The 26,798-nt window shown below is 42.3% G+C and overlaps 1 protein-coding gene and 1 long non-coding RNA gene across 6 annotated transcripts in view; one reads left to right on the forward strand and one right to left on the reverse strand.

Moving 5' to 3' along the window:
* Positions 1–1,127: 1,127 nt before the first annotated feature.
* LOC101175340 (glutamate receptor 4) overlaps positions 1,128–26,798 on the reverse strand; it is a 187,031-nt gene continuing 161,360 nt past the window's right edge. Inside the window, exons 12-16 of one of the 5 annotated variants that reach the window (XM_023962862.2) lie at positions 14,405–14,603; positions 13,358–13,605; positions 8,127–8,241; positions 5,451–5,588; positions 1,128–1,383 (exon numbers count right to left, since the gene is read on the reverse strand). In XM_023962862.2, coding sequence (XP_023818630.1) covers positions 1,219–1,383; positions 5,451–5,588; positions 8,127–8,241; positions 13,358–13,605; positions 14,405–14,603 — 865 coding nt within the window. In that variant the 3' untranslated portion in view covers positions 1,128–1,218. Of the gene's footprint in view, positions 1,384–5,185; positions 5,589–8,126; positions 8,242–8,841; positions 8,957–13,357; positions 13,606–14,404; positions 14,604–26,798 lie in introns of all 5 variants that reach the window. The other 4 variants (XM_023962861.2, XR_002874661.2, XR_002874660.2 and 1 more) reach the window with 4 other exon arrangements.
* Positions 1,241–23,009, forward strand: LOC144983709 (uncharacterized). Its single transcript, XR_013647471.1, has 3 exons — positions 1,241–1,378; positions 5,023–5,154; positions 21,947–23,009. It is a non-coding gene; the product is annotated as an uncharacterized LOC144983709 (long non-coding RNA).

The raw sequence follows: 26,798 nt of genomic DNA on the forward strand, positions 1-26,798 counted from the left end.
AAAGACAGACGGCTGAAACCCAAAAGAGTTCTGAAGTCAAACAAGAACGGCCCGCCCAACCCCTCCCCGATCAGACCAGAACCGACTGAACCTTTAGAACGGCGCCGTCCCGGGTGCCGAGGATGCAGATTTTGTTTTTTTGTCCCACAGTTTCCACCGGAGCTGAGGTCGGGTCGGCGCCAATACGGTTCTGCTACAGTATGCTTAGCCCCTCCCCCCCACAGAGGATCCACAGTGGTAACTCTACACTGCAGGAACTTCAGGGAACATTTAGTGGATCAGAACCAGCACACAGGAACTTGTCTCAGTACAAAAAAAGATCCAAAATGAAGAAATATAGAAATTTTCCGAGCGTCGGTTTCCGGAGCCAATCCGTGGGTCTGCACAGTGAGAATTACGGATTAAGGATTGGGGGTGGAGCTAAGTTAACATTCATAGTTGAATATAGTTATCAGTTTGTATGCGACAGGTATCCGTGGATCGTGGGCAGTCGATACCCTTCACATTAAGAGTTCTTGGAGAATGTCGAAAAGAGTTCACAAATTATAATACTCCCTCCTCCACGTCTCCTCCTTCAAGTGGCGTCATCCGTATTATTGCGATGAATAGAATCTCTGGAGATGATTTACAAATATCTGCTCACTACAATATCTGTTCTGTACATGTGTTTAAAAAGCAAGCACAGTCACCTATGTACAGCTAGATTCCTCTTCATTGAATATACATATTTACTTCTTTTCACAGTTTTCTACGTTTGCTCATATAATAAGTAGGAATGGATTGGATTTCTTTTTTGAGTAGAAATGTCCCCCCCTCCCCGTTGGGTCTTTGTGGCGCGGGGCTGCGGCGCCCCCCGGTGTCCCTCGTTGATATCGATTGTTGTCTCTGGAACGCTGCTCGAGTCCAGCAAACGCAGATTCGAGATCCGTGGTGATGGCGGTTCCATTTCTCACAGGAGTCACATGACCTACAAAAGATTCACAGTTTTGAGCTTCAAGTCTACAGTTTTGGTCGTCGTCGGCTCATGATATCGTCCCCCCCCCCCTGTCTCCAGTAGGTCTTCTACAACTTCCTCCAGCGTCGGATCCTCTGGACCCGACGTCTGAGTCCTGCCTCTGCGGTTCTTCTGGTTCTTGCCGGTTCGGTTCTGTCCGTGGTGTTGGGTTTTTATTTTTTATTATTTTTTTTGCGATAAGGCACTTAAGAGGTTTTTGGTTTTCAAGGAAGCTCAGAGGACACCAGAGCCAGGCCGGAGCTCTGGCGGATGGGGGGCCCGGTGTGGACGGCCTTTGGACAGTCGGGGGTCAGCACCCGGCCGTTCTCCCCGACGCTGCCCGTGATGGACAGACGGGCCTTGTTCCTCATGGCTTCTGTGAAGGTGAGCTGAGGACAAACAGGAGAAAAAGCCGTCAAAATCTCTGAGTGTCTGTAAAAAAAAAAAAAAAAAAAACAGCTGTTCAGGTGTCGGGGGCCTAGAGCTGCGTTCACTCCAGGCCCAGAAATGCGCGTTCAAGCCCCCACATGCAACGTAGAGTCTAAGGAAATGCACGTTTCATCGCCACGCGATTCCGGGCCCGTCTACGTACAGAACTGTCTGTTGAACGCGCGCTGAAAGGAAAACCAGGTCAAACTTTGACCAATCAGAGGCTCAGATTTGGTTCGGCGTCCTGAAGAAAGAGTCTGAAGCAGGATTTGCACCACTGTGACATTTCAGCCTCGCAGCTATGCGAGCATCGGGTAGCGACCATCCAGTGTGAACACCGTGGGCCAATCAATCAATCAATCAATGAATCAATCAATCAATCGATCGATCCAATTATTATTTTTAGAGCACTAATAAAAGCAGAGGCAGCCAAAGTGCTGAACATAAAATCAAGCATAAATAAAATCACTAAACAATATAATACCATAAAGAAACAATCAAATTAAATACTAGATCTGCTCGCTGGAGTGAAAAGCCTGAATAAAATTATTTAAAAAGTCTTAAAATCCCAGAGGGAACCGGCAGACGTCACAGAAAAAGAAACCGTCTAGGCTACATGGTTCTGGAACGCCGTCACACACCGGGGGTGAACGCAGCTCAACACCTCTGCTTCCATTGGTCGGGAGATTTTCTTTCTTTTCCTTGATTCTCGGTTAATTTTGTTCAGTTATGACCGTAAAATGGTAGAAAAAGCATCAAGTCAGGATCGGTTTGCTGTCGTTGGAATTCATCCAAATGTTTGTCGTTTTCAGCAGAAAAACATTTGTCCACCGCGGGAGACTCTCAAACTCGTCTCTAAATGTGACATGAAGGATAAACTCATAAAATGAATCAACATTTTAATAAATTAGGTTAAGCTGGAGGTTCTGATCAAACACATTTATAACAACCTACGTAAACATTCATGTCAAATTAATGTATTCAAAAAAAACAAACTATGAATTTATGACGTGAATTTCCTTATCTATCCTCAGAGTATCAGGAAAATAGACGGCTGCGTTTGTCAACACAGACACACAAACTGAACACAGAAACCACATTTCAGAGCCATTCCAGACAATAGCCTGCCCCATGGAGACCCACAAATGACAGAAATATTGCGGCCGGAGGACAGGGACGGCGACTAGGCAACACATCAAGCGGATGGGACACAGATATATCATCTGATGTGGGGGTGTGACCTTTGACCCAGAGGGAGAAGGCCGTCCGGACCGCTCTGCTGACGTGAAGAAGGAATTTCCCGCCCCGCTGTTCTCCGCCTTCTTTTCTGTTAAAGTATTTTTGACCTTGTGGAATCAGAAAGTCCTGCTACTTTCTTGAATAAATGCTGCAAAAGTCCTGGATGTCATTTTCGAGTTTAAAAGCCACAAAGACGCACCAATGAGAGTCAAGAGCAGACTTTCACAATAAAAGTCCTGTTTCAAAGGGCACAGAGGTCAGAACCATTTTCTGCTTTGCTGTGCAGAAGAAAAAAGTGAAATTAATTAATTAATTAAAGTGACGTAAAAGCAGCTAACCCCCCCTCCCATATCCCCCCTGCCACGCCCTCATTGGCTGAGCAGCTGCTACACACCCATCGCTCCGCCCCTCCAACTTTGTCCCGCTGATCAGAGCGAAGATATTTTTTTCAAAATGGCAGCTTTTCTGTACTTTTTGGTCGACTGTGTGTGACAAACACGTCTATGTAATGTTTAGAGGAATTGACCAAAGTAAAATTTGGGATTTCCTTGGCAACGATTCATTTTCACAATATTTCTCTTCCTGTGATGTCATTCTTTTTTACTGTTTCTCTTCCTGTGATGTCATTTTTTATTGTTTCTCTTCCTGTGATGTCATTTTTTACTGTATCTCTTCCTGTGATGTCGTTTTTTTACTGTTTCTCCTCCTGTGATCTCATTTTTTTACTGTTTCTCTTCCTGTGATGTCATTTTTTTAACTGTTTCTCTTCCTGTGATGTCATTTTGTTACTGTTTCTCTTCCTGTGATGTCATTTCTTTTACTGCATCTCTTCATGTGATGTCATTTTTTTACTGTTTTTCTTCCTGTGATGTCGTTTTTTTACTGTTTCTCTTCATGTGATGTCATTTTTTTTACTGTATCTCTTCCTGTGACGTCATTTTTTTACTTTATCTCTTCCTGTGATGTCGTTTTTTTTACTGTATGTCTTCCTGTCATGTCATTTCTTTTACTGTTTCTCTTCCTGTGATGTCATTTTTTTTACTGTTTCTCTTTTTGTGATGTCATTTTTTTACTGTTTCTCTTCTTGTGATGTCATTTTTTTACTGTTTCTCTTCCTGTGATGTCATTTTGTTACTGTTTCTCTTCCTGTGATGTCATTTTTTACTGTATCTCTTCCTGTGATGTCATTTTTTTTACTGTATCTCTTCCTGTGATGTCATTTCTTTTACTGTTTCTCTTCCTGTGATGTCATTTTGTTACTGTTTCTCTTCCTGTGATCTCATTTTTTTACTGTTTCTCTTCCTGTGATCTCATTTTTTTACTGTTTCTCTTCCTGTGATGTCATTAATTTTACTGTTTCTATTCCTGTGATCTCATTTTTTTTACTGTTTCTCTTCCTGTGATGTCATTTTTTTACTGTTTCTCTTCCTGTGATGTCATTAATTTTACTGTTTCTCTTCCTGTGATGTCATTTTTTTTACTGTTTCTCTTCCTGTGATGGTCATTGTTTTACTGTTTCTCTTCCTGTGATGTTATTTTTTTTTACTGTTTCTCTTCATGTGATGTCATTATTTTTTCCTGAAGTGGGTTGTTTGTATGTTCCAAACAATAAGGTAGAAAACCAGTAAGATGGATTAGAACTGAACACTTTCACCTCCTCACTGCTCCATGTTACTAAAAGAGACATTTTTTCCTCTTTCCTTCCTGTTGGTTTTCCGTTTCCAGTGCTGCAGGACACTGAAGCCAGAGGCTCCAGATCCAAACGCCGCTACAAGTTGAAAAAATAAAGGGTTTGTAGTTAAGGTTAATTACGTTTGATCATTTTTGTTTTGATTTTTAGCATGACTGAACAAAAAGATGGTAACAAGTTAAAATTTAAAACCCAGATTCGGATCTTTGTCTACATGAACCATCTAAGTTCGAAAAATTGAAAAATCTAAAAATAAAAAAACAGATATGTTTTTTTCCCCAGTAATTGTAAATTATTCAAAGATATGTTTGCTAAAATGATGGCTTTTAAAAACAGAAAAGGTAGTTTTTGATGGGTTCTGGTCTGGACTGAACGATGGGCTTCACAGGACGGCGCCTGCAGTAAACCTCCGCAGGATTCACCTGTAAACGCTGTGATTGTGGGGAACGGCGAGCTTTCACAGCTGCCAGATGAAAAAAGCTGCTGTTGTCAGCAAAGGTGTCACAGCAGGGGGGGGCAATTACTTTTTCACACAGAGCCGGCAGGTTTTCTCCTCTCTCGTTGCAGTTGTCTTTGTCTGTAATCTGGAAATAGTTCAAATAAAACTTCAGGATATTCAAGTTGGAATCTTTTCTTCTTCCCATTTGATTTAACTGATTTTCCCATTTAGACCCAGAATTCCCGGACGTGCTGAACAGTGACGCGGCATCACGTATGACGACCACACCTGAGGATGACTTGGCGCTTCTTGTCACACTGAGAAAAAGCTCAAATGTGCACGTCACATGACCACACAGAGCAGGTACGACAGCCACGCGACCGGTTTCACTTACAGTCTGAGCGCTAGCAAAGGGGGGGGGGGCAAATGTTCACTGGGACCTCCTACCAAAAGCCCCTCTACATGTTATTAGCGTCCCCGTCGCTGCAATAGCCCCCGTAAGCCTCGCTAAACGGCGCTAAGTTGTGGGTGCTGGCGCTCGGCCCGGGGCTTTGGCTAGGCTCTGGGCTTTGGCGGGGGCTGCCTGAGCGGCTGGGGCAACAAAGGCGGGAATGGCTGTGATGGGGGTGTTGGGTCTGGGATTGGGACTGGACCTCCACCTTCATTCTCTTGGCCTCATTGCGGGACTTGTAGCAGAACTCGATGAGGGCCACCAGCATGGCTAGACCCAGGCCCCCCACCAGGATGTAGAAGACCCCAGCCACGTTGCTCAGGCTGAGGGCCTGGGACGACTTGTCCTGCATTCGACGGTGGGGGGGGGGGAAACAGACGTTAGCGTGTGGTTTAGCAGAGACGGCACATAAACACAACACACTGTAGGGACAAGAGGACAAACTGAGTTCACACAAACACAAAAAACATCCGAGTGTCAAACCTCCAATCAAACGTCTGTTTACGCCATATGTGGTTCTGATTTTAGCCGGGTCGCAAAGACACGCCCCCTACAGGTGATTTACTTCTGATTATTCTCCGTCGCTCATAAATATTTACAAAAACGTAATTAGTGGCGATGTTGGAGCCAAATCTAAAGAATAATTTAGACTTAAATAATCCAGAGTGTTTTCATTTTATGTGCATTTATTTCAGCTCATTCGTTGTCGTGTTTCTGGTGAAGCTCACTTGGTAAATTTGTTGTGAACATTGATTCAACTCGTGTCGTGTTACAGTTCAAATCTTTATACGTTGACATTTAGCCAAACCTCATAACGGTTTTCTGTTTGAAGCCTTGAAGCCTCAAAGCTTCAGTTGCCTTTTTTGGTTGCTTTGAACTTGCCATAACTTTTAAGGTAAAAGCTTCTTTCTGGCGTTTTTCTGTTTTTCTTTTTAGTGAAGTAAATGTCTTTCCTAACACACATTTGTCCGTTTCCAGGATTTTGTGATGTTGCAATTTCACCAGTTCATGTGTTTTCTGAACTATCCCCATCATCCAATCACATGATTGAATACATCACATATTATCCTTACATTAATCTTTAACACCTGAGGTGTCGCCGGTGACAATAAATAACACGCGCTCTTTGAATCTATGGCTGTTTATGCATTGATCAGCTGATTAATGACTTAATTAACTAAATTACGCAAAAAAAAGTGTCATTACTGCGTTTCCTTGTTACCTTTTGTAGCCTTGGAATTTTATGTATCTATTTTTTTACTACAGCACATTGTCCTACGTGTCGCGTTTCCTACATCTACATCTGAATCGTTGGCAAACCTTTATTTGTTTTCCATTAATTTGGACTTATTTTTCTCTGAATGTTTGAACTTTGAGAGTTTAAAGACCCACTCCAATGAAAAAGGTGTTTTTTGGTGTTCTTGTAGTATTTTTCTCACGATGGAGGACATTTACAAAGAAAATTAAGCGTAAAACTGCATTTCTGAGTGTGAGGGAAAGGGTTCCTCCGCCAAAAACTCAGAGGGGAATTTCTAGTGAACTTTTGCCGCTCTGCAGAAACTATGTCCTAATTACGACACAGGTTTTCAAAATATTGCTAAAAATGGCTTCATGATAATTAAAAATCCACTGGGAAAACAGATCAAAAGATGATCGGAGTGGGAATTTAAATAAGAGAGAAAAGTGTGAAATTGTTCACGTCTGTCTATAACAACTGTATAAAGTTTGTTTTGAGGAGTTTTGTTGCCTCAAAATATCTAAAGTTATTGTAAAAAACAAAGATGACTACTACGCAGATTGTCTTATTTTTAAAACATAACTCCTGTGATTAATTAGTAAACATCGTACCAAGATGTTCAATTAACTTTGTTCAATAATATTTCCTTAGACAAAATATATTTTAAAAAAAGCAGAATAATATATAAAAAGTATGAAACCTTTATACATACATATATTTTTAAAGCCTTGCATACCCGAGTTTAAGGAATATATATATAAATATATATATAAATATCATTTTGTGTTCGGTATGACTTTGTCCTCTTTGTATCGCAGATTCTCAGCAAAAGCTTGACATGTTTCAGATAATCCTCTAAAAAGCGTCTGTAAGTGTCTGTGTGTTTTGCTGCACGTGTGCCTGGAGCTGACGTTTCTGTTAAGCCATCCGGTCAGTTCGAAGGTCAAACCTTGACCACTAATCCTCCGTTCACCTGTCCTAACCTCGGGCTGTTGTTCCCGCTGTTTGTCCCTGAGGAGAGATGCTTCCTCATGTTTGAGGCAGCACCATCTGTTCTGATGCAATCGCCCAGAGAAAAACGCTTCTGTCCTCTAAACTTTCCTCCGTTTGTTAACGGCGCTGCTTGTTTTTCCACTCTCACATTAGACCTCTGACCCGGTTTATTCAAATAAATGGGGCCGCCCCCTCTGAGGTCCGCGGTCCATCTGCCTGAAGGGGCGATCGGCGCGTGGCCTTTTGCCACAAACGACTGTCCGTCGCGCTCGCTCTCATTTGCAGCGGATGGCGCGTGTGTCCTGCACCGCGAGGCTCTAATTAAGGAGGCGCTGCCGAGGCGGAGCCGGCATGCGGTTTGGTTTCAAAGCCAACTCCACGCTCCGGCGCATCGGTGTCGGTCAGAGTGCGGTGGAATGATGCCACTGAGATGGTCTGGGTACGCCTGAGGAGCATCTCTGGGGACAAACAGTGCGAGATTGTGAGCGTGACCACCGGCCCTTCGTGTCGGTCATGCTGTTCCCCCGAGGGCTAAACACGCCTGTTTGAGTGTGTGCATGCTATCAGCCTGTTGTGATATTAACACAAGTGTTGCTAAAAATGTGCAGACAGACTGAGAAAGGAGGGGAGGCTCCCAGGCTGGTGGAGACTGACCTTACTTCCAGAGTCCTTGGGTCCACACTCCCCTTTATCGTACCACCATTTGTTTTTCAGTTTGTCTAAGACTCCTGCTTCACTCAGTTTCAATACGGCAAGGTTTACGGGCGTTCTTCAAATCGCGGGGGGCAGGGAAGGGCGGGGTAGGGGGAAAATAACATAAATAACATCATAGGACATGTTATATTATGTTATTCAGTCAGAAGAATCCCAACAAGAGCAGCTAGGTACTCTTCACAAAGTGACGAAGCCAGAAAGGGGCCCCACCGCAGCTACATGTCTCTTTGCTCGTTTATCGTCTTCATTTATTGGGGAGGTTCTTGGAGGGGAGGGGGCGGAGCTAACAGACATATACAGGTGGGACCCCGGCTGCATCGCTTTCTGGAACAGGCGCATACTGCCGGGACCTTTGTCCGACCAACTGCGGCGGCCGGTACTGTCGAAACACAACTATCGGCTCTTCGATACCCACTGCAGCGCCAATGCGGGCTGCAGTACTTTGCATGAATACTATTTGGATCTCATCCACCTGGTTATCGGCAAATATTTGTGCTTCGGCAGTACTCTTCCGTCTGTAGAGACTGAAACTCGCCGTTCCCAGGCGGTTGCGTTTTCGTTAGGGGATCGACCCGGCAGATGCTCCTGTTGCCAACAAAAAAATTCCCTCTTACCCACATCATGGTCACATGGGCATAGCGACATAGCGGCTAACCTTCTCGCCACCGCCTCCGCTGCCACACTCTCCTTTGTCGTACCACCACTTGTTTTTCAATTTGTCCAACAGGCCTTGCTCATTGAGTTTTAACACTGCCAGGTTAACTGCACTTCTTGAAAACGATAAGAAATATTTGGTGAGAGGGGTGAGTGAGTGTGCCGTCCAATTTGAGAGGGAAGGAAGACAAGGGGGGGGAGGGGGAGAAAGGTGGAAAAATGCGTTAATCCCATTCATTGACCCAAATGCACGCCGAACGCAACGCTCATCGAGGCAACGTGGACGATGACCAATGATGTCATTTTCAAAGTCATTTCAGGTTACAGGTTTATTCTGGTAGAAATACAAAATGTTTGGATTTAGTTAGTGAACCATTAGTGAGGATTTTATTGCCACCTCACTTGTCAATCATCGAGGATGCTGCACGGCAGCGCAGTGGTTCAAGTCCTGCCTGGAGGACGTTTGCATGTCCTCCCATGCGTGGGTTTTCTCCGGTTTCCTCCCACCGTCCCCAAAATCCTGCTGCATAGGTTACTCTAAATTGTCCCTGAATGCAAGTGTGTACGGGATTTGTCTGTTTATTGAAAAAACTGGATTTTACTGCTTCCTCCGTCTTAATTAGGATGTAGCAAGGAATCGATTTAATCAATGAATCAATTTATATTCCTACAATCTAACCAGATGAAACTGTCTGAAATTGTTATCCCTTGTGCTATCCTAGGCACTTTAATGTTGGGAGTGGGGTCATCTAGACCCACTAGACAGTGCTCTGAACCTTTTTTCTTCAATGATTTGTGATCTTCACTGGTGTCCATGGATTACATGAAATCCTCTCCACCTTTGTCATGGTAGGGAGAACATGTCAATGGTCATTTTGACCCCACAGGATAGCACAAGGGTTACTCGAATTGACTAATACCATTGTAAAATCATTGCCTAATTAAATGAATCGATTTAGGAAAAAAAACATTTGGATTGAGGCACAGTAGGTTAGAAATACAAAGAATGTGGAAAACTTCCCCTGCACTGATCAGTACCCATGTATTTATACCTATCTATATCCACTGTGGGATGACGTTTTGGATAAAGATGTCTCTAGAGAACATGCAAACTCAGGTCAGGTGCCCCAACCGGGACTTGAACCGGGGGCCTTCTTGCTGAGAAGCAGAGGGGCTAACCACTGCACCACTGTGCATCCCTGAAAAAGACCTGACTTAACTGCTGCGTCCGTCTTGACTAAACCATCAGCTCATTATTTTAAACAGATTCAATGTGACGCAAAGAGATGTAATAATAATTCTGTTAAGGGCAGAATTATTACATTTCTTCTTCTTGTGTTTGGCTTGTGTTATCAGGAAAACATAAAGTGAATGTAATCGTTTTAGTCAGAAACGCTGACTGTTCTTTAAAAAAAGAAAGAGTAGTTTTGCTTTTTTGTTCTGAACCTAAACAAACAGTATATTTTGTGTAAGCTGAATGATTTTTATGGAAAAGATTCTTTGTAAAAAGTTTTTTTCTTCATCTTTGTGTCGGTTATTTTCTGAATGCTGCTATAAATCCGTCGCTTGTGCCTCAGGAGAGAGATTAGCTTTGGCGTGCATTTTGATCCTTTTAATATTTGTTCATTATGAATAATATTTATGAAATAAGACATTCACTGTGAGCAGATTCGAATCAGAAAACACAGCCAGTATTTCAGCTCAAGCCGGTCTTATTGACGGTGGAGCCATGTGAAGGAGCAGCTCCGACCGGCTGCCAGCTCTCCGTGCTGCTGGTGTGTTTTCTCGCTGATATCCAGACGAGTGGCTGACAGAAAACGATAATCCTAAAGACAACACGGCCTGGAGGACAGAACTACCATGATCTGTCAGAGACTCCCTCTGGCCAAAAGCAGCGCCGGGAAACTGGCACCAGCCTGACGCAGCATTTCCACTCTCAACATCTTTGATTCCAAGTATAAAAATGTTGCCTTTAAAGCCACAAATTAGTTATTCCTCACCAGCCTTTTTGTAGCTGTAAGGCAAATTAAATGTAAAATATTGATCCTTAAATACCATTTTAATAACCTGTTGCATAATTTGTATTCAGAAGCATGACAATTACAGTATTTGCTGTTTGCCCTTCTGCAGTATTTTACTCTTATTTACTACACATTTCATTTCTTTTGATGCCATACTTATGCTAAAAAATTATGCTAAGCTGTTTCCTTTAATTATCTGGCAGTTTTTTTTATTTTTTATTTTTTCAAATGTAAAGGTCAGTAATTTTATGTTATATATCAAATTATAAGTATAGTAATGGTCTATTTCTAAATAATTTTGATATTTTCATTTCATTATCATAATTAAAACATGTTTGACTGGAAAATCTGACCCTAAACTATTTTAACCTCATTAAAACTTAAAAAAAAACTTGAAATAATTTTTCATTTTCTTGCTCAACAATAAGCCAATTTAGTTTCCTACATTTATTGTAATCATCGTTGATCCTTTTTTTAGGCTGTCTTTTATTAAGCTACATGACAAACTATAAAAAAACTATTTTTTATTATTATTTTGTTTTAAATTAATTTATCTAGTTATCCTATGGAGCATTTGGATTTCATGAAATATTAAAACTTTCTGAATTGTTAGCCTTGGGCCCTTAATTTGAAGTAATTCAATTCAGCATTTCTAAGCTAACAGTTATATTAGCATTCTGCATGACTTTTTGGCGCAGTGCAAAAATGATCCAACCTAAACTTAACGCTCCTGCAGCGTGTGGGAGGAGCTACCATCAAAAGATTTCTGTCAATCAAATCGTAAAGCTTGGGAGGAGTTCGAACACTTAGCTTCTCCTCCATGTTGGCTTTGGACACCAACACGTCACGGGCCAAGGTTTCTGATTGGCTGATGCAACATGAGTTCTTTGCTAAAGTTCCCGCTGTTTGAACTCTGGAAACATTGCCCCATGATGCCCAAAACGCACCACCGCTTGACCGCTGCACCCTAACACGCCTCCCTGACCTCATCTGTATATTGACTCAACGCTGAAACTGCTGACAAATCGCGTTCAGTGTGAAAGCAGCTTTTTAGCCAAAATGTACTCTTTTTTTTTTTTAGCATTAAATGTGTTACTTTTCTTTTGCTCTCCAGTGTTTTAGTCTTTAACTATCAAGGATGAGCATCATTGTTACCATTAATATGGGTTACTTGAACTGACTTCTATTGTTTTTTGGGCGTTTTTCTGGAGTGTCCTGATTTCTTCTGTTTTTCTGCTTTAGCGTGGTATTAGCCATCAAACATAAGGTTTCACATTTGTCACTGACACTATGACACTATGTCATGATCAGTTCCATCTCATTTCAGTGGAGCTACGTTGACATGAGATGGAATGTCAGTAACATTAGCCACGACTTTCCATGTTCAATTAAGAACGTCATTACACAAATCAGTAGTACTTCGATGTATTTTTAAAGTTTCTATACATTTTTTTTATTTCGAGGGTTTTAGTTTATTTATTTTTAGCAATCAGTAATCTAAACAGCATGTTAAAACTATTGTATTCTTATATTTTTCCTTTTTTGTGGTATTTAATTAGAGGAAAAGGGCAGTTTTCTGTGTGAAGTGAAGGACTGGTTGAGTCTTTTACAGTAACACATCTATATGGAGGCTACACTTGCTTGTAATTCAGTCCTGCTGTGGCCTCATTAAGCAGAGAAACTCTTGGAAACACGTTGTAATATATTTGCTTATTTGGAGCGAATTAGTCTGCTGGTTCGTGGAAGTAAAATTAGCACTCGCCTCTAGTTTCCAGTGCATTCTAATTACATAAGATCAATGATAACAAGGCATTAACATTTCTTTCAAGCAGAGCTGCTGTTGTGTAACAGTGTTGGTGAGCAAACACACAAACACCTTCACGGCTTTGCCTGCAGAATATTTATCCGTTCCCTTCAGTGGAGACCTTGCTGGCAGGCTTTGATCGATTGGTGTGACTGAAAGTGCAGCTCCCTGCTGTAATGTCACTATTTCGTTTGGCAGGTCTGTAAATTCCTCCGTTTTAGTGACAGAGTCTGGCAGTGTCGCCAAGGACTGAGCATTCACATGACTCCCAAAACTCCTGGTCTTAGTGGCAAGTAAAGAACAAGTCATCTGCAAAGAAAAAAACGTAAAATTTTTCATCCGAATAACATTCTGTTCATGAAATGCAGATCATCCTTTAAGAACATTTCTCTCTGAAGCCTCCAGCATGCCATTCTTTGACCAAACAAGCACAAGCACAAGCACAGAAATTACCTGGTGTGGAGATCTGTAAGGAGAAGAGAATGAAATAAAAACCACCCCTGCTTGATGACAACGTAACAGTACAAGCATGCAACCAACACTGCTGCCTACAAGCTGCTCTGGAACGTGGAAACCGCCCCGCCCGCCCGCCCACCCGCCCTCGCCAAGCAGAGAAAGAGAAAGGCGGCACACCAGGGAAGGTGGAATACCATAACAACACGTAGAACATATTGTTACACTATTCCACCCACCTTAACTGTGAACCCTTGGGTGTGGCTACTCCGTAGCCTTTGGAGTCCAAGTTGCCTCCCACTTTCATAGTGTCGCAGGGTTTCCGCTGCTCTGTGTACTCGTTCATGGTGGACTCCAGCAGGAAGGCGTATTTCCCTTTGGACTTGCGGACCCGCGCCACGCCCTCCGCTGTGGTCTTGGTGAAGACCGTGGGTTCGGCTGACTTCATGTATCCCCACATCTTCTCGTAAACAGCGATTTTGGACCGCTGTGGGGGTCAAAAGTAAAGAAAAAAAAACATCCATGCACAATACAAAGACATCAATTTCAAATCCAGCTATGCGTCTTTCCAGTTTTAATTTAAATTCTTTTTAAGGTCTCTAAAATGTAAGCTTTAAATAAAATGTGTATACTAATGTCTTTAAAGTCTTTCACTTCAAATTTTTGACATTTTTCTTGCGTTAAAACGTTTGTCAGTGTGGTATTTGTGACGTATCTGGATACTATTTCCGAAATAAATATTAAATGTACTTTCTTTGGGGTACTGGCCACTTAGGATGCCCTTATTAACCCTTTATCGTTGGAGCTGCTATTCTCTTTGAACAATTGTGACCGTATTGGGCTATAAACCCGCTAGAAGTCCTCTGAAAATATTTAAATTAAAATTCTGCACACTTTGTTTTTTGATGGAGAAATGTAGTTAGTGACATTTAAAGCCATATTTTGCTGCAAATATTGAGGAAAATTTTAGTTTTATTTTCTTCTTCTGTCTTTTATTGTTGTGGCTTTTAATTTATTGCGTCTTATGACTTTTTACTGTTTAACTAATATATACATATATTATATATTATAATATATATATTGTTTGAAAAATGTTACACAGTCCTTCAGAAATGTGCATTTTCTTCTCCATGAACACAAATCTGAGCGTTTTCATGCTGGAGTTGTTCTGAAAAGCTAGAAAAACCTGAAGATGATGACATTCACCAGCAGAGAAAACGGGCGCATGCTGACAGAAAGCCTTCATGAAACGTGGCTAAGCCTTCACGGAGTCTTCTCCAACTCACCCTGAAGAACTCTTTGGTGGAGCCAGAGTCCAAGGTGCCGTAAGCGATGTCGGTCTGCTTGGCGAGGTCCTCGGCGCTCTCGATGGGGGAGACCATCCTCTCCACGGTGAGGAAAGCGGCCAAGTTGGCCGTGTAGGATGAGATGATGATGAGGGTGAAGAACCACCACACTCCACCCACAATTCGCCCCGATAACGATCTTGTAGGACGGTCAAAGTGCAGGAGAAATTACAAGGAAAGGAAGGATGGAGAAGAGAGGAGTGTGGGATAAAAGAGGAAGTCAGGACGCTGATGCTGTCAAATCCAACGACGACTGGAAGGATTTATTAGATGGCCACTACTGCAGATAAACCACAAGGTGGCGCTGTGACACTGCTAAAGGTTAAAAAAAAATCTGCTTTTGACTCTGTTTAGAGACTGCCTCAGAAAATAAACCATCATGTTGACCAGTTTATTTATTTTTTTTTGAGAAAAAGCTGCATAATGTCCCCCCTCCCATCTTTAATTTTTTTGTTTTTTTTTTGTATTTTAAATGTTCCCCTGGAGGAATAAAAGGAGCCGCTGGCTCTCCTCTGTCCCCGTTTTCTGCGTTTCTCGCTCAGGGGAGACGGATAGCTGGAGCAGCAGAAGGTCGTGAGGAGAATCCTAAACTGTAAATGCTGCATTGAGGAGAACAAACAAGATCTCCCTTTGGTGAGAATCGAACAGCAGAGGGTACAGCACCACCCTCCCACACCCACCTCCTCCATCCACTTCTAATGTCCAGGATTTGCAGCCGTCTGTGTTTTCTAGGTTGGTCAGTTTAAAAAAACAAAACATCCATTAGCTCCGAGAACTCTGCTCCTCCTGGAGGCTCAGAGCTCAAACTACTGATTATCCAAACCAACTTTCCACCAAACTAAAGGAAAATCCTCTTCAGGACTCAGGCGGCTAAGCGCCGAGGCCGAGCCTCCTCCGTCTGCGCAGGCGCCTGCAGCGGTTGAAGCAGCTTGGCAGCAGAGCGTGTCTCCATCACACTTGGGGAAGTTGGCCCATGAAATGGACTTATTGATGTATCAGCTCCGGATTTGAATACAAATGATTCTTCCGCTCGCCTCGCCGCTCTTTCCTCTCGCTCGTTTAACAGTAAAGCGGCGACCAAAAAGGCGGGAGGAGTCGCCGATTTTTTGTTTTCTTTGCCTTCCTGCCGCCGCAGCTGGTTCCGTCTCAATTTATGAGGAATCGGCAAGACATTTTGGGAGGGATGTGCGAGGCGGATGATAGGCCTGACTCTGATCCACAGTGACGCGCTGCTGTCTGACGGGTCTGCAGTAAATACTGGCGGTGGGGGAGGGGCGGTATTTTTATTAACTCGGGCCGTGTCAGGGCTTTTCTCTGCGTGGTTGTAAAGAAAACCCTAAAAAAATAATGTTTTTATTAAAAATCCTCAGCTTAAGATCACTGCGACCAGATTCTTCCTCATTTCTCATTCGTTTCATTGAGTTTTCAACATGACCTTGCTGGTTTGTGGAAGTGTTGGGTTTCAGTTTACAGCAATGGCCGCACAGAGGATGGACAGACTGTGACAGCCCGGCGACCCGTCCACAGTGAAACCTATCGTCGCCTAAAAGTACATCATTCAAACCTGCTCAATAACAGCGATTGATCCGGTTTGAATGATGGATGACGATGGACAGAACTTGGGTCATGCTACAATCACACTGGCCTCGGCGACGCACGTTCACGTTTATGTCATCGTGCGTCAACGCACGCTTGGGGCTTCCGCATTTACGTGTTGCCAAGTCCGTTTTGAACACGCGTTTTCAGTTAAATCCGGTTGAACTTTGACCTATCAGGGACTCAGAGTTGGTAGTGATGTATGGATGGCGTCCTTTTAATTCGCAGTAACTATTTACAAATTGATTGTTTTGTGTCCGGCTGAAATTATACGACTCAAAGTCTTTCGTACACAGTGCCTTACGAAAGTACCCCCCCCCCCCCCCCCCCCTTGACATTTTCAACCCGTTGCCACATTTCAGGCTACAAAGACAAAGATATAAAACTGTAATTTTTGGTGAAGAATCGACAACAAGTGGGACACAATCATGAAACAGGAACGAAATGTATTGGGTATTTCAAAGTTGTGTAACCCTTATGCTATCCTAGGCACTTTAACATTGGGAGCTGGGTCATCTAGACCCACTAGACAGTGCTCTGAACCTTTTTTCTTCAATGATTTGTGATCTTCACTGGTGTCCATGGATTACATGAAATCTTTCCACCTTTATCCACCTTTGTCATGGCAGGGAGAACACGTCAAGGGTGGGGTCATCTGGACCCCATAGCATAGCACAAGGGTTAAAGCGCAGAGAGCATCATGAAGAACAAGGACCACACCAGGCAGGTCCGAGATACTGTTGTAGAGAAGTTTAAAGCCAGATTTGGATCCAAAAAGATTTCCCAAGCTTTGAACATCCCAAGGAGAACTGTGCAAGCGATAATATTGAAATGGAAAGGGTATCAGACCACTGCCAATCTACAAAGACCCGGCCGTCCGTCTAAACTTTCAGCTCAAACAGGGAAAAGACTGATCAGAGATGCAGCCAAAAGGCCCCTAGATGACTCTGGATGACCTGCAGAGATCTTAAGCTGAGGTGGGAGAGTCTGTCCATAGGACAACATTCAGTCGTATACTGCACAAATCTGGCCAGAGTGGCAAGAAGAAAGGCATTTCTTGAAGATATCCATTAAAGGTGTCGTTTAAAGTTACCCACAAGCCACCTGGGAGACACGCCAAACATGTGGAAGGAGGAGCTCTGGTAATATGAAACAGAAATCCAACTCACCCTGAACACACCAGCCCCACTGTCAAACATGGTGGTGGCAGCAACATGGTTTGGGCCTGCTTTTTTTCAGCAGGGAGGATGGTTAGAATTGATGGGAAGATGGATGGAGCCATCTTTTTCTGGAAGAAAATCCCTGATGGAGTCTGCAAAAGAGCTGAGACTGGGATGGAGATTCGTCTTCCAACAAAACAACGATCCAAAACTAAAGCTCTAAATCTACAATGGAATGGTTCACAAAGAAACATATCCAGCTGTTAGAACGGCCAAGTCAAAGTCCAGACCTGAATCCAATGGAGTATCTGTGGGAAGAACTGAAAACTGTTCACAAACGCTCTCCATCCAACCTCACGGAGCTCCAGCTGTTTTCAGGGAGGAATGGACAAAACTTTCAGTCTCTCCATGTGCAAAACTGATAGAGACAAACCCTAAGAGACTCACAGCTGGAATCACAGCAAAAGGTGGCGCTACAAAGCATTAACTTAAGGGGGCTGAATAATTTTGCACACCCAATTTTTATGTGCTTTATTGATTGTGGACCCTTCCCTGCCCAAAATTAACAACAAATAAACACAAAATAGCACATTGTTCTTGGGTTCACCAGGGTTAAGACAATTATATGATGATCTCTGGTTAAAAACTCTGGGTTAACCAATGAAGAGAGCGCATATCTCCCCCTGCTGGATGGGGGTAAAAGGGTAGCATCTGTGCTGAGGATGGACGGTTCTTGGTCAAAACAAGCCGGACCAGGAGAAATCGCTGCTCTTTTACCGGTTTAGCATGAATCCCCCCTTATGTCTCGAAAGCAGAACTTCAGGTACAGTGATATGCAAACTTTAATTTTCCCCTGAATTCTGACTAAACGCCCTGATTGTGCAGACATACTTCGTTCAAACCCGTTTATGTGTCAAATGTGTCTGTTATTGTTAAGGTTTACTCGTCACATTTTCTTCTGCTCCGATCTTCAAGTTTATTCTAAATGCTGCTCAGTCATGCTCATGTCAGATTTTGTGGACAGAAACTGTTTGGGATATTTGCCTTAATATTTAGTACAATAAGGTTGCTTGTTCTCTACTATTCATTGATCGTCTGAAGCCTGTCAGTAAACGCGAAGATTCCCAGATAAACTCGGCTTTTTGGGAGGAAAACTTATCTTTTCTCTGTTTCACTTTTAGGTTTTAGGTAAAAATGTCGTTGATAGTTTCTGCCTGCTGGTTTCATAACTGTGAAATGTGAAATGTTAATGTTGCATAAAACTTGAGTGTTGTGGTTACATACTGGAGGTTTTTAAATAGTAAAAACTTGCGAAGCTCGGACGTTTTTGCTGCACATTTGTTGAGTTGAACTCATGCAGGTAGGATTTGCTGTTTAAATCAACAGTAGCTTCATTAAAAAATAACCTAAATTACATCCTTTCATGATTTGAAGTGTCAAAAAAATAGACTCTACACTTCAATCCGACAGTCGGCAGCCACCAAAAAGGTCGTTTGGGATTTAAAATCTTCAGATCTTCAAAGAGCTCTTGGAACAGTCAGCATATGAAATACAGCCTTTTTTATGATCGGGTCATGCAGGACGGAAAATGTTTTTTTTTCCATTTAAAGACTCCAAAAATGGAGCGTCTTTGGAAAGGAAAAAAAAAATACACACAAGGGGCTCGGATAAAAATTTAAAGATAATAAGCATGAAAGCAAAGCAAATCTCATATCAGGATTAAATGTAAAGTACACTGAAGCTTTGAAGTCTTTGGAGATGTGGAAAAGAAGTTTGGATGATTTGGTGACCAGAAGATCTGGTTTTTAGCGGGAAAAGGAGATGAAACGGAGACGGTGATGACAGCAGGAGAGCAGCATCCTTCCGCAGAGTAAATGAGGAGCTGCTCTCATTGATACCTGGGGCCTGTCTGACTTATTTATGACGGGAAAACTGTCACTCCTCGTCTGCAGCTCCGTTTCATGTCCGCTGCTCCTCTGCAGCCACGAGTAACTGAAATTCAAACCCCGTAATGCTTTCAGGGTAAAATCACCTTTCCGTCAAAGCTTTGAGAGCTTTTTTATTTTTTTTCTTCTGCAGAATAATCACACAAAAACCCACAACATCGCCATCTTTTTCTCTGCGTTTCATTTGGTTGCAGCAAAGTTAAAAATAAACACCAACTTCCCCACAGATTTCCCTTTTTTTCCAGTTAGCAGCCACTTGAGAAAGTGGAGATTATTCCACTTCAGCCCCGGAAAGCTGCAAACCGTTTTAGAGGAAAAAATAGGATTTGGTCCCCAGAACAGAAGTCACGTGGCACAACTGAAGTGATTAGATAAGAGCGAAGCCTCCAGCCTTTAGCATCTTATTGAAGCAAAACAGGAATCCAGCTTTAATAAACAGTTCCACCGTTTTTAATAATTATCCCTAAAATAGTTTAGTCACTGTTATCTTCTTAGGTTTGGTTGTTGATGCATTAAAAGCTGTATACCATCTACTCTTTCGAGGACAGTGAAGTCCGAATTCTAGCCAGAGAGAAAGGATGGTTTGAACGAGGAGTGAAAGAAGCCATCTTTGTCAAGAAGGATAAACCTTCTCTTAATAAGGATGGTGGTCTCAGGTTTATTCTTCCATCCATCTACGGCAGTGTTTTGAAACCTAAACAAACCAAACCAGTTCCACCTGAGTTGTTAACTGCTGAAAGAGAGGACCAATTTGGAGAGTGGGTCACTGGCTCCCCAACCCCCAGCTGAGGACAAAGGACTATTAACGACCCAAAACCATGTAGGCTAAGTGGACAATACCTCCAGTTTCAGGTCTGACTCCTCCCCCAAGAATGCATATATACCAGCTCTTAGACCAGCTAATTCAGAATTGACAAAGCCTCATGGATAAGAGGCGAAACGTCTTCTAACTTTAAAAACCAAGTCCAGATGACATCCCCTAAACCTACTACAACCATGTCTAGTGCTTATATCTACGTGACATCATTTAGTGGGCGGAGTCATTCATATTATTTTTGGAAACAGTGGTAGGGTGTTTTATATATTTATTTTTAATATTCATGGAGTCAAATTGGTGCATATTTTAAAAGGAAAAAACTGAAAGAAATGCAATTTTTTTTAACAATTTACAGAGTTTAATGACATCATATAGTGGGCGGAGTTATACTTGACATTTTTAGGAAAATGGGCCTTAGGTGTGGCACATTTGGTAAACTTATTTTGATATTCAGTCACATTTGTCGTTCTATAAAACAAACTACAAAGAATAAAGTGAAAATGAAACAGTTTAGTAAAACGGAGTAATGGGGGGAGTTATGAATTAAATCCTATGCTAGGGGGCCACGGCGTGCCACGTTTACTCAGCTTATTTTGATATTCAGAGAGTCTAAGTTGTGTGTACTTGAATCATTTACCATGTACACCAGTTTAGTAACAGTGTAGTGGGCGAAGTCATACATTTTATTTAAAGAAACTATGCAGGTTAAGGTTTTAAGGTGGGAAACGTACTATTTTAATATTCAGTGAGTGATATTTGTGCAAATTTGAAAGGAAAGAACAAGCAAAAAATACAATTTAGGTCAGTTTAGTGACATTAAGTCGGTGGAGCTTTAAATGCAACCTTATTTTGATATTCAGAGATACATTTATGTATATTTTGAAAGAATAAACAAAGAAAAATAAACTGGTTTACAATATAAAGCAATTGCTGACATAATAAAGTCGGCGGAGTCATATATATTTCAAAGAAAAAAAATGATTTTAGGGTTTGTGCTAAATTTTGGACATTTATTTGAACACTTTTATACAAAATTTGAATAAAGAAAAAACAGAAAAAAGATCTAGAAATTACACCAGTTGAGTGATATTGTGAAGTAGGCGGAGTCATACATTTCGTTTTTAGAGTGAACTATTGGATTAAAGTTTGCGCTAATTTTTTTTCATTGTGTATTGAGAGAAAAATGAATGTTTAAAAAACAACACAATTTAGTGACACGTAGTGGGCGGAGTCATGAATTTTATCTTAGAAATATGGGACTGAGGCGTGCCACTTTTAGTTCATCTTTTTTCAGTCAAATTTGTGCATATTTTGAAATAAAAAAAAGATAAATGCTAAAAATATTTAATTTTAATTCATGAAAGTATTTAGATGGACTGAGATGCTGATTTTGTTTAGATAATCTGAAACAAAGGAACCTCCCCAACAACTCACAGCTCCAGACCAGCCACAGGAGGATGTTGGCTAAGCTAACATCTATCACGGATACCCCCTCCTACCCCCGCACCAAACTGTAGAGGCGCTGACCAGCTCCTTCAGCACCAGACTGTCGCCCCCACAGGGCAAGAAGGAGATCCTGCAGGTCATTCCTCCCCACAGCCATCAGACTGTCCAACACCGTGTTACAGTGACACACTACGGACCCATGGGTGTTCTTTCTTTTCTTTTCATTCACTTATTTATTTACTTATTTATGTACAAACTGTTGCAGTTGTTGTTGTTTTTTTTGTTCTTTAACGGTTTCTTTTGCTGTGTATTTTTACTTATTTATTTTTGTTTAAATTCACTTTATCCTCTCTAACTGCCACTTCTTTTTTGCCATTTGTATTCGTGGATGTCTTTTTTTATCTCCCCTTTGTGGGATAAATAAAGTTGATCCATCTAATCATATGTGTTCATGTAAAAAATACTTTTTTATGTTTAAAGATCCATTTTTAATCCTGAGATTTTCTTTTTCTTCCAGGTTTCCACAAACATCTCATCTAAAAAAAAATCTATAAACAATTTATAGGATTGAAAAGAACCAAGTGGTCACATCAAAGGTCTGAAGCAGAACGGTGCCCCTAATGTGATGTTGAACCAGCAACCCCATCTGTCCGTTTGGGAAGACCACCGCCTCATGAACCGCAGACGCCACAACTATCAAAGACGTTTCATTTGTGCCGGACTTTGAGGCGACCGGCCACTGCTGCGTCAAGAGCCAACCAGAGCTTCTGGCAGCGACCATCGGAGTGGGAAAAATGTGACGAACCCGAAGAATCCACTGCTGACATGAGACGAAGACGTGCAGCTGCACAACAAAGGAGTTCAGTGGCGTGGCATTGATAGAATATTAGCAGAGTCATTTTCCTGTTTTTTATTTGAGCCCAAACGCAGAACTTCAATGGAAAGCTACGCCTCATCAGGAAATCAGCCGTCGGCGTCGGAACAGTCTGAACTCATCAGCGCCAATCAGGCCCATCCCCGACAGCGACGGCGTGACTCAGCCGAGGAGACAAAGGTAATCCATCTGGCAGAGAAGAGGCGACACCTGGAACAGACGTGACGCATCACACCTGCGCAGAGCGGCAGGCAGGTGCCGGGATGTTTGCATCGGCATGTCGGCCCTGACAGGAGCAGCAGCAGGTCCAGGCGAGAGGGAGTCCAAGAGGGGAAAAAAAACAACATGCCTCGCTTTTTCTATTTGAGATTCCATGTAGGCATTACCGCTGGAGACCGGGATATTAATCACTGAATTAATTATTCTGTGCTGCTCAGAGGGAGCTGAGAGGGTTTAACCCTTATTAGAAGACAGAAAGAGAAAGGAGAGGGAAGCGCTCTGCCTTTCCTTTTGGTGCCCAATTCTTCAAATCTCTTTTGTGGGAGAACAGCAGCACATTCAACAGGTGGCATAGTGGTCGCCCAAACCCTTCCTATATGAAAGGATTATTTAGTTTATTCTTCCCGTTTTTGATCAATCTGAAGCCTGATTTCCACTGTGGTTCGTCCCCGTAGCATTAAAACTAAATTTAACGTTCTTTAACCAATCAGAACGTTTACATTGCCTTCGTCATGTCTGCCTTCCCTCCCGTTGACTGTATAATGTCTAACGTGACGAATCGCATAGAAAATGCCTCATTGGTCCCAGACGAGCTGTGATTGGTCCGTCTACATTTCTATGGCAACAACGCTCTCCATTCAGGAGCTAGCATGTTAGAAGGCCACACCCCCTTCCACTGAAAGCAGGCTTGGTCTTATCTGTCAATCAAACGTTTACTCTTATTGAGGCATCTCATTGGTCAGTTTGTAACATGAAAATCTTAAACTACAGCAATAATATCATGACAGAAGTGGGTGTTAAGTCCATTTGTCATTTACTAATTCACAAGCTTTACGCAGGTGGTCCATTTCCAATCTGTTGACGCATCAATTTTGCGGCAAAAAAGCCAAGGAACCGGAAATAGGTCCGGGTTTCTGTTGTACTTTCAAAATAAAACTTTTTAAGACTTAATTTCATATTTACAGTGACGTGCTCACGCGCTAACGCACGTTAACAAGGACCCAGTTAGGAAGGAGAAGGCATGGAGTTTGATCATCTGAGTGTTGGATGAGAGAAGAGAGCGGGACGAACTACTCAACACGGGGGTAACAGGACAAACCACTCCTCTGGGATCACGGGGGGAGGGGAGTCGATGTAAATTAACTGATGGACCAGTGGAAATTCAGCGTTAGATTTCACATTTAGTAATGGTTGAATTCTGGCTCAACTTGGATTTAAAGCTGGTTCAACTCCTGAGATGACAGATCACATTTTCTATTTGGGGTAAGGACCGCAAACAGTAAGTTTAGTTTGACCAGAAAATGTTTTGCTTCCTGAAAAAGCTCAAACTCATCTTATCTCTCATCTCCCAAAAAAGGTAAAAATGGAGAAATTATGTGATTTTGGAAAACATTAAGCGATTAAATGTAGAGTAAAACAGATGCATAAATCACTCTACATCCTGATTTAACCACGCCCACTTCAAAAGACTGACCAATCTCAATCCTTTTTCCCCAAAATCAGGGGAAATCTTGTTTTCAAAGCACATGAACAAGAGATGAAAGCTTCACTTTAACATGTTGTGGTTTATCAATATGTTTTTTTATTATTATTTTAAAAGTAGAGATAAATATAAGTAGTTGGATTCCTATCACTCTGATCAATAATTTCAGGAACATCCAGAAATCCACTTTTTTTTAATATTCTGGGCACGGAAGCACACAAGCTAGCGCTAACGTTAAGCCCAAAGTCTTTTTACTTGTCTTGCGGCAAATCCCACATTTTACTCCTAAAGAAAATGAAATGGTCTTAACAACAAGCTATAAGATGGATGAGGAGATAGCTTCATAAAACAGTTGGAAAAACACACTTGACGATAAAAACTTGCGAAAAATGTGAAATTTTGTTGATGTAAAAAATATGTACATGTTTGTGGGGATGTGGGGAAATTCTGCACCTGCAAACTTGCCCTGCCTCCTATGGCCCCCACAATTCCTGTCCCGCCTGTTCTACCCCATGTGGGCGGATTTGTATGATGCCCTGAGGCGCTAATGTCTTTGTAACAACCAATGACTTCTCTCGCTAGAGGAGACATCACGTGGTTCCTCATGGGAGGAGAGCACCACCATCTTGGTGAGGTCAAGTCACTGCTGCAGTGCTGCACTGCTGCATCATGTGAAGACAAGGCAAAATGCCAGTTCATTGTGCAGGTTTCAACTGCCAAAAATGAGTCCACGAAGGAGGAAGGCATAACAATTCTTTTCTTTTAATGCTGCAGGGGCTTCATTAATAGTACACATGTTGACATGCATGATGCTGCAGGGCTACTCTCCTCCGTGATCAAACTTTAAACGGTTGGTACTTCCGTGAATTAAAAGGGACGTCATCCATATAATGTACCTCACATCCATAAATAAGAGCCCCTGATTGGTCAAGGTTTGACCTGGTTCAACTTACAACACACGTTCAGTGGCAGCACGAAACTCACCTAGCAACGCATGAACATGAGCGTTTTGAACTCGGAAGCCCTAAATGTGGATTTTTGCGCGCCTTCACAAACCTGTCATTGTAAGTGGTCGCTTGATCGCAGACGCTGATGTGAATGTAGCTTCAGGGGGAAATAGGTGAGACGCAGGCGTGTCGTACGTGTGAAAGAAATGGGGAAATAAGACAATCAGACGAGTAGGTAGTTATGTGTCACATGCACACCCCGAGCATTCATATGCGGTCAGTAGGAGCCAGTACTAGCACCTTCCTAATGACTGGACTGGCATAAGGACACTGTGCGACTGAGCATCACCCGTTAACGATAAGTGCGCGCAGCTTAAATTAGTCTTACAAATACTTCATGATACACTTACCACGCGCACGACAATGGTTATTCTACCTGTGCATACCTGCGCTCCACTTAAGATCCAGCTGTTTCTTTCTATGACCCTCCATGGGCCCCGGGAACCCATAAATCTGTAGCACCTGTATGTACCTCGATGTGACTAGGCCATAAACTGCAGTCCTTTGTTTCTGTTGTTGGGCGAGAGAGGACCGTTAGATTGAAATGGAGACTCCATTGGGATGCCGACATTGTTGTTCAGCTTTATGGCTCTTATCCACCATGGTTCTGGGTGATCTGCACATGTTTGAACAAGGCCGGTGCCTTGGAATAAGTGGTCTTCATCATGGGCCCGCTAGCCTGCACTGCATAGTTAGCTTACGTGAAGCTGGTCTACACTTTTGAAGGCTCTTTACTGAACATCAGGATCCTCCACCGAGTTTCTCTGCTCTCCTCTGGCGCTGGGTGGGGCTGAAAGATACAGGCTGGTTTGGACGTCCTTTCATCTTTCATTATCTTAAAACTTCTATTACAGTAGAAGATCCATAAGAGCTTAACCAGATAACAGACTTACTTACAGAATAACTATAGGAGCCAATCTAGCAGCATCTTAAAATAACCTCCAGGCAGAGTTTTAAGCTTGACAAAGCCATTCAGAGATGGGATTTAGACAGAAAAGGAAGAGGAAGGCACAGAGAAGGATGGGCTTACGAACAGAGGACAGAATGGAGACCTGATCTTTGACTGCCAAGCAGAATATAACACTTAAAGCAGTTTCTCCACCATTCCAACCAGCGTTGGGTTTTCTGGACTCCAATGAACGTTTTCAAGCTCCAAAAATCAGAGTCAGTGTCTTCCTATTTTGGAAAAAGGAGGAGAAGTCACATGGATGCAATGAAACTGTGAAAGAAACTGCTGCAACAAACAGGACAACAACACATCTGTGTGGAGACCAAACCACAAACACTTATGTCTGAGACCACAGCTGCAGTAGCAAACACGTTAATGGAGGATGTAGCTCACTGGGCGTAATTTCTACACATAAACCGTGAACACATTCGTATAGAAGTATCGGAAATGTCCCAAAATGTTGGCAGCGGTTTAATTGTTCCCATGAGATGTTGGTGCAATTTCCGATATGTGGGAAAAAGGTAGCCAACATGAAGTTGGTCTCAGATCTAGAAACCCTTTTCAATTTGATTTATGTGTACGTAGTTTACGCGTATGGTTTACAGTAAAGCATATACCGTAAACCATTTCCCACGACCAGCTGCTCACAAGCAGTCACCGTCCCAAAAGACTACAACCTCTGGAATTACCGTCAACAATCACATGCAGAACAAAAACCGTAAAAAAGTTTTGTGGATTCTCAACTTCCACATTTGTCAACAACAGTTTTTTTAACATAAATGTACCAAATTTTCCAAAGTTCCTGGTTGGTTGATGCATGAAAAGTTTCGCCAAAGT

Source organism: Oryzias latipes, chromosome 14 (genome assembly GCF_053564925.1).
Source record: "Oryzias latipes strain Hd-rR chromosome 14, Olatipes_Hd-rR_3.1".
In the NCBI taxonomy this organism is placed as follows: Eukaryota; Metazoa; Chordata; class Actinopteri; order Beloniformes; family Adrianichthyidae; genus Oryzias; species Oryzias latipes.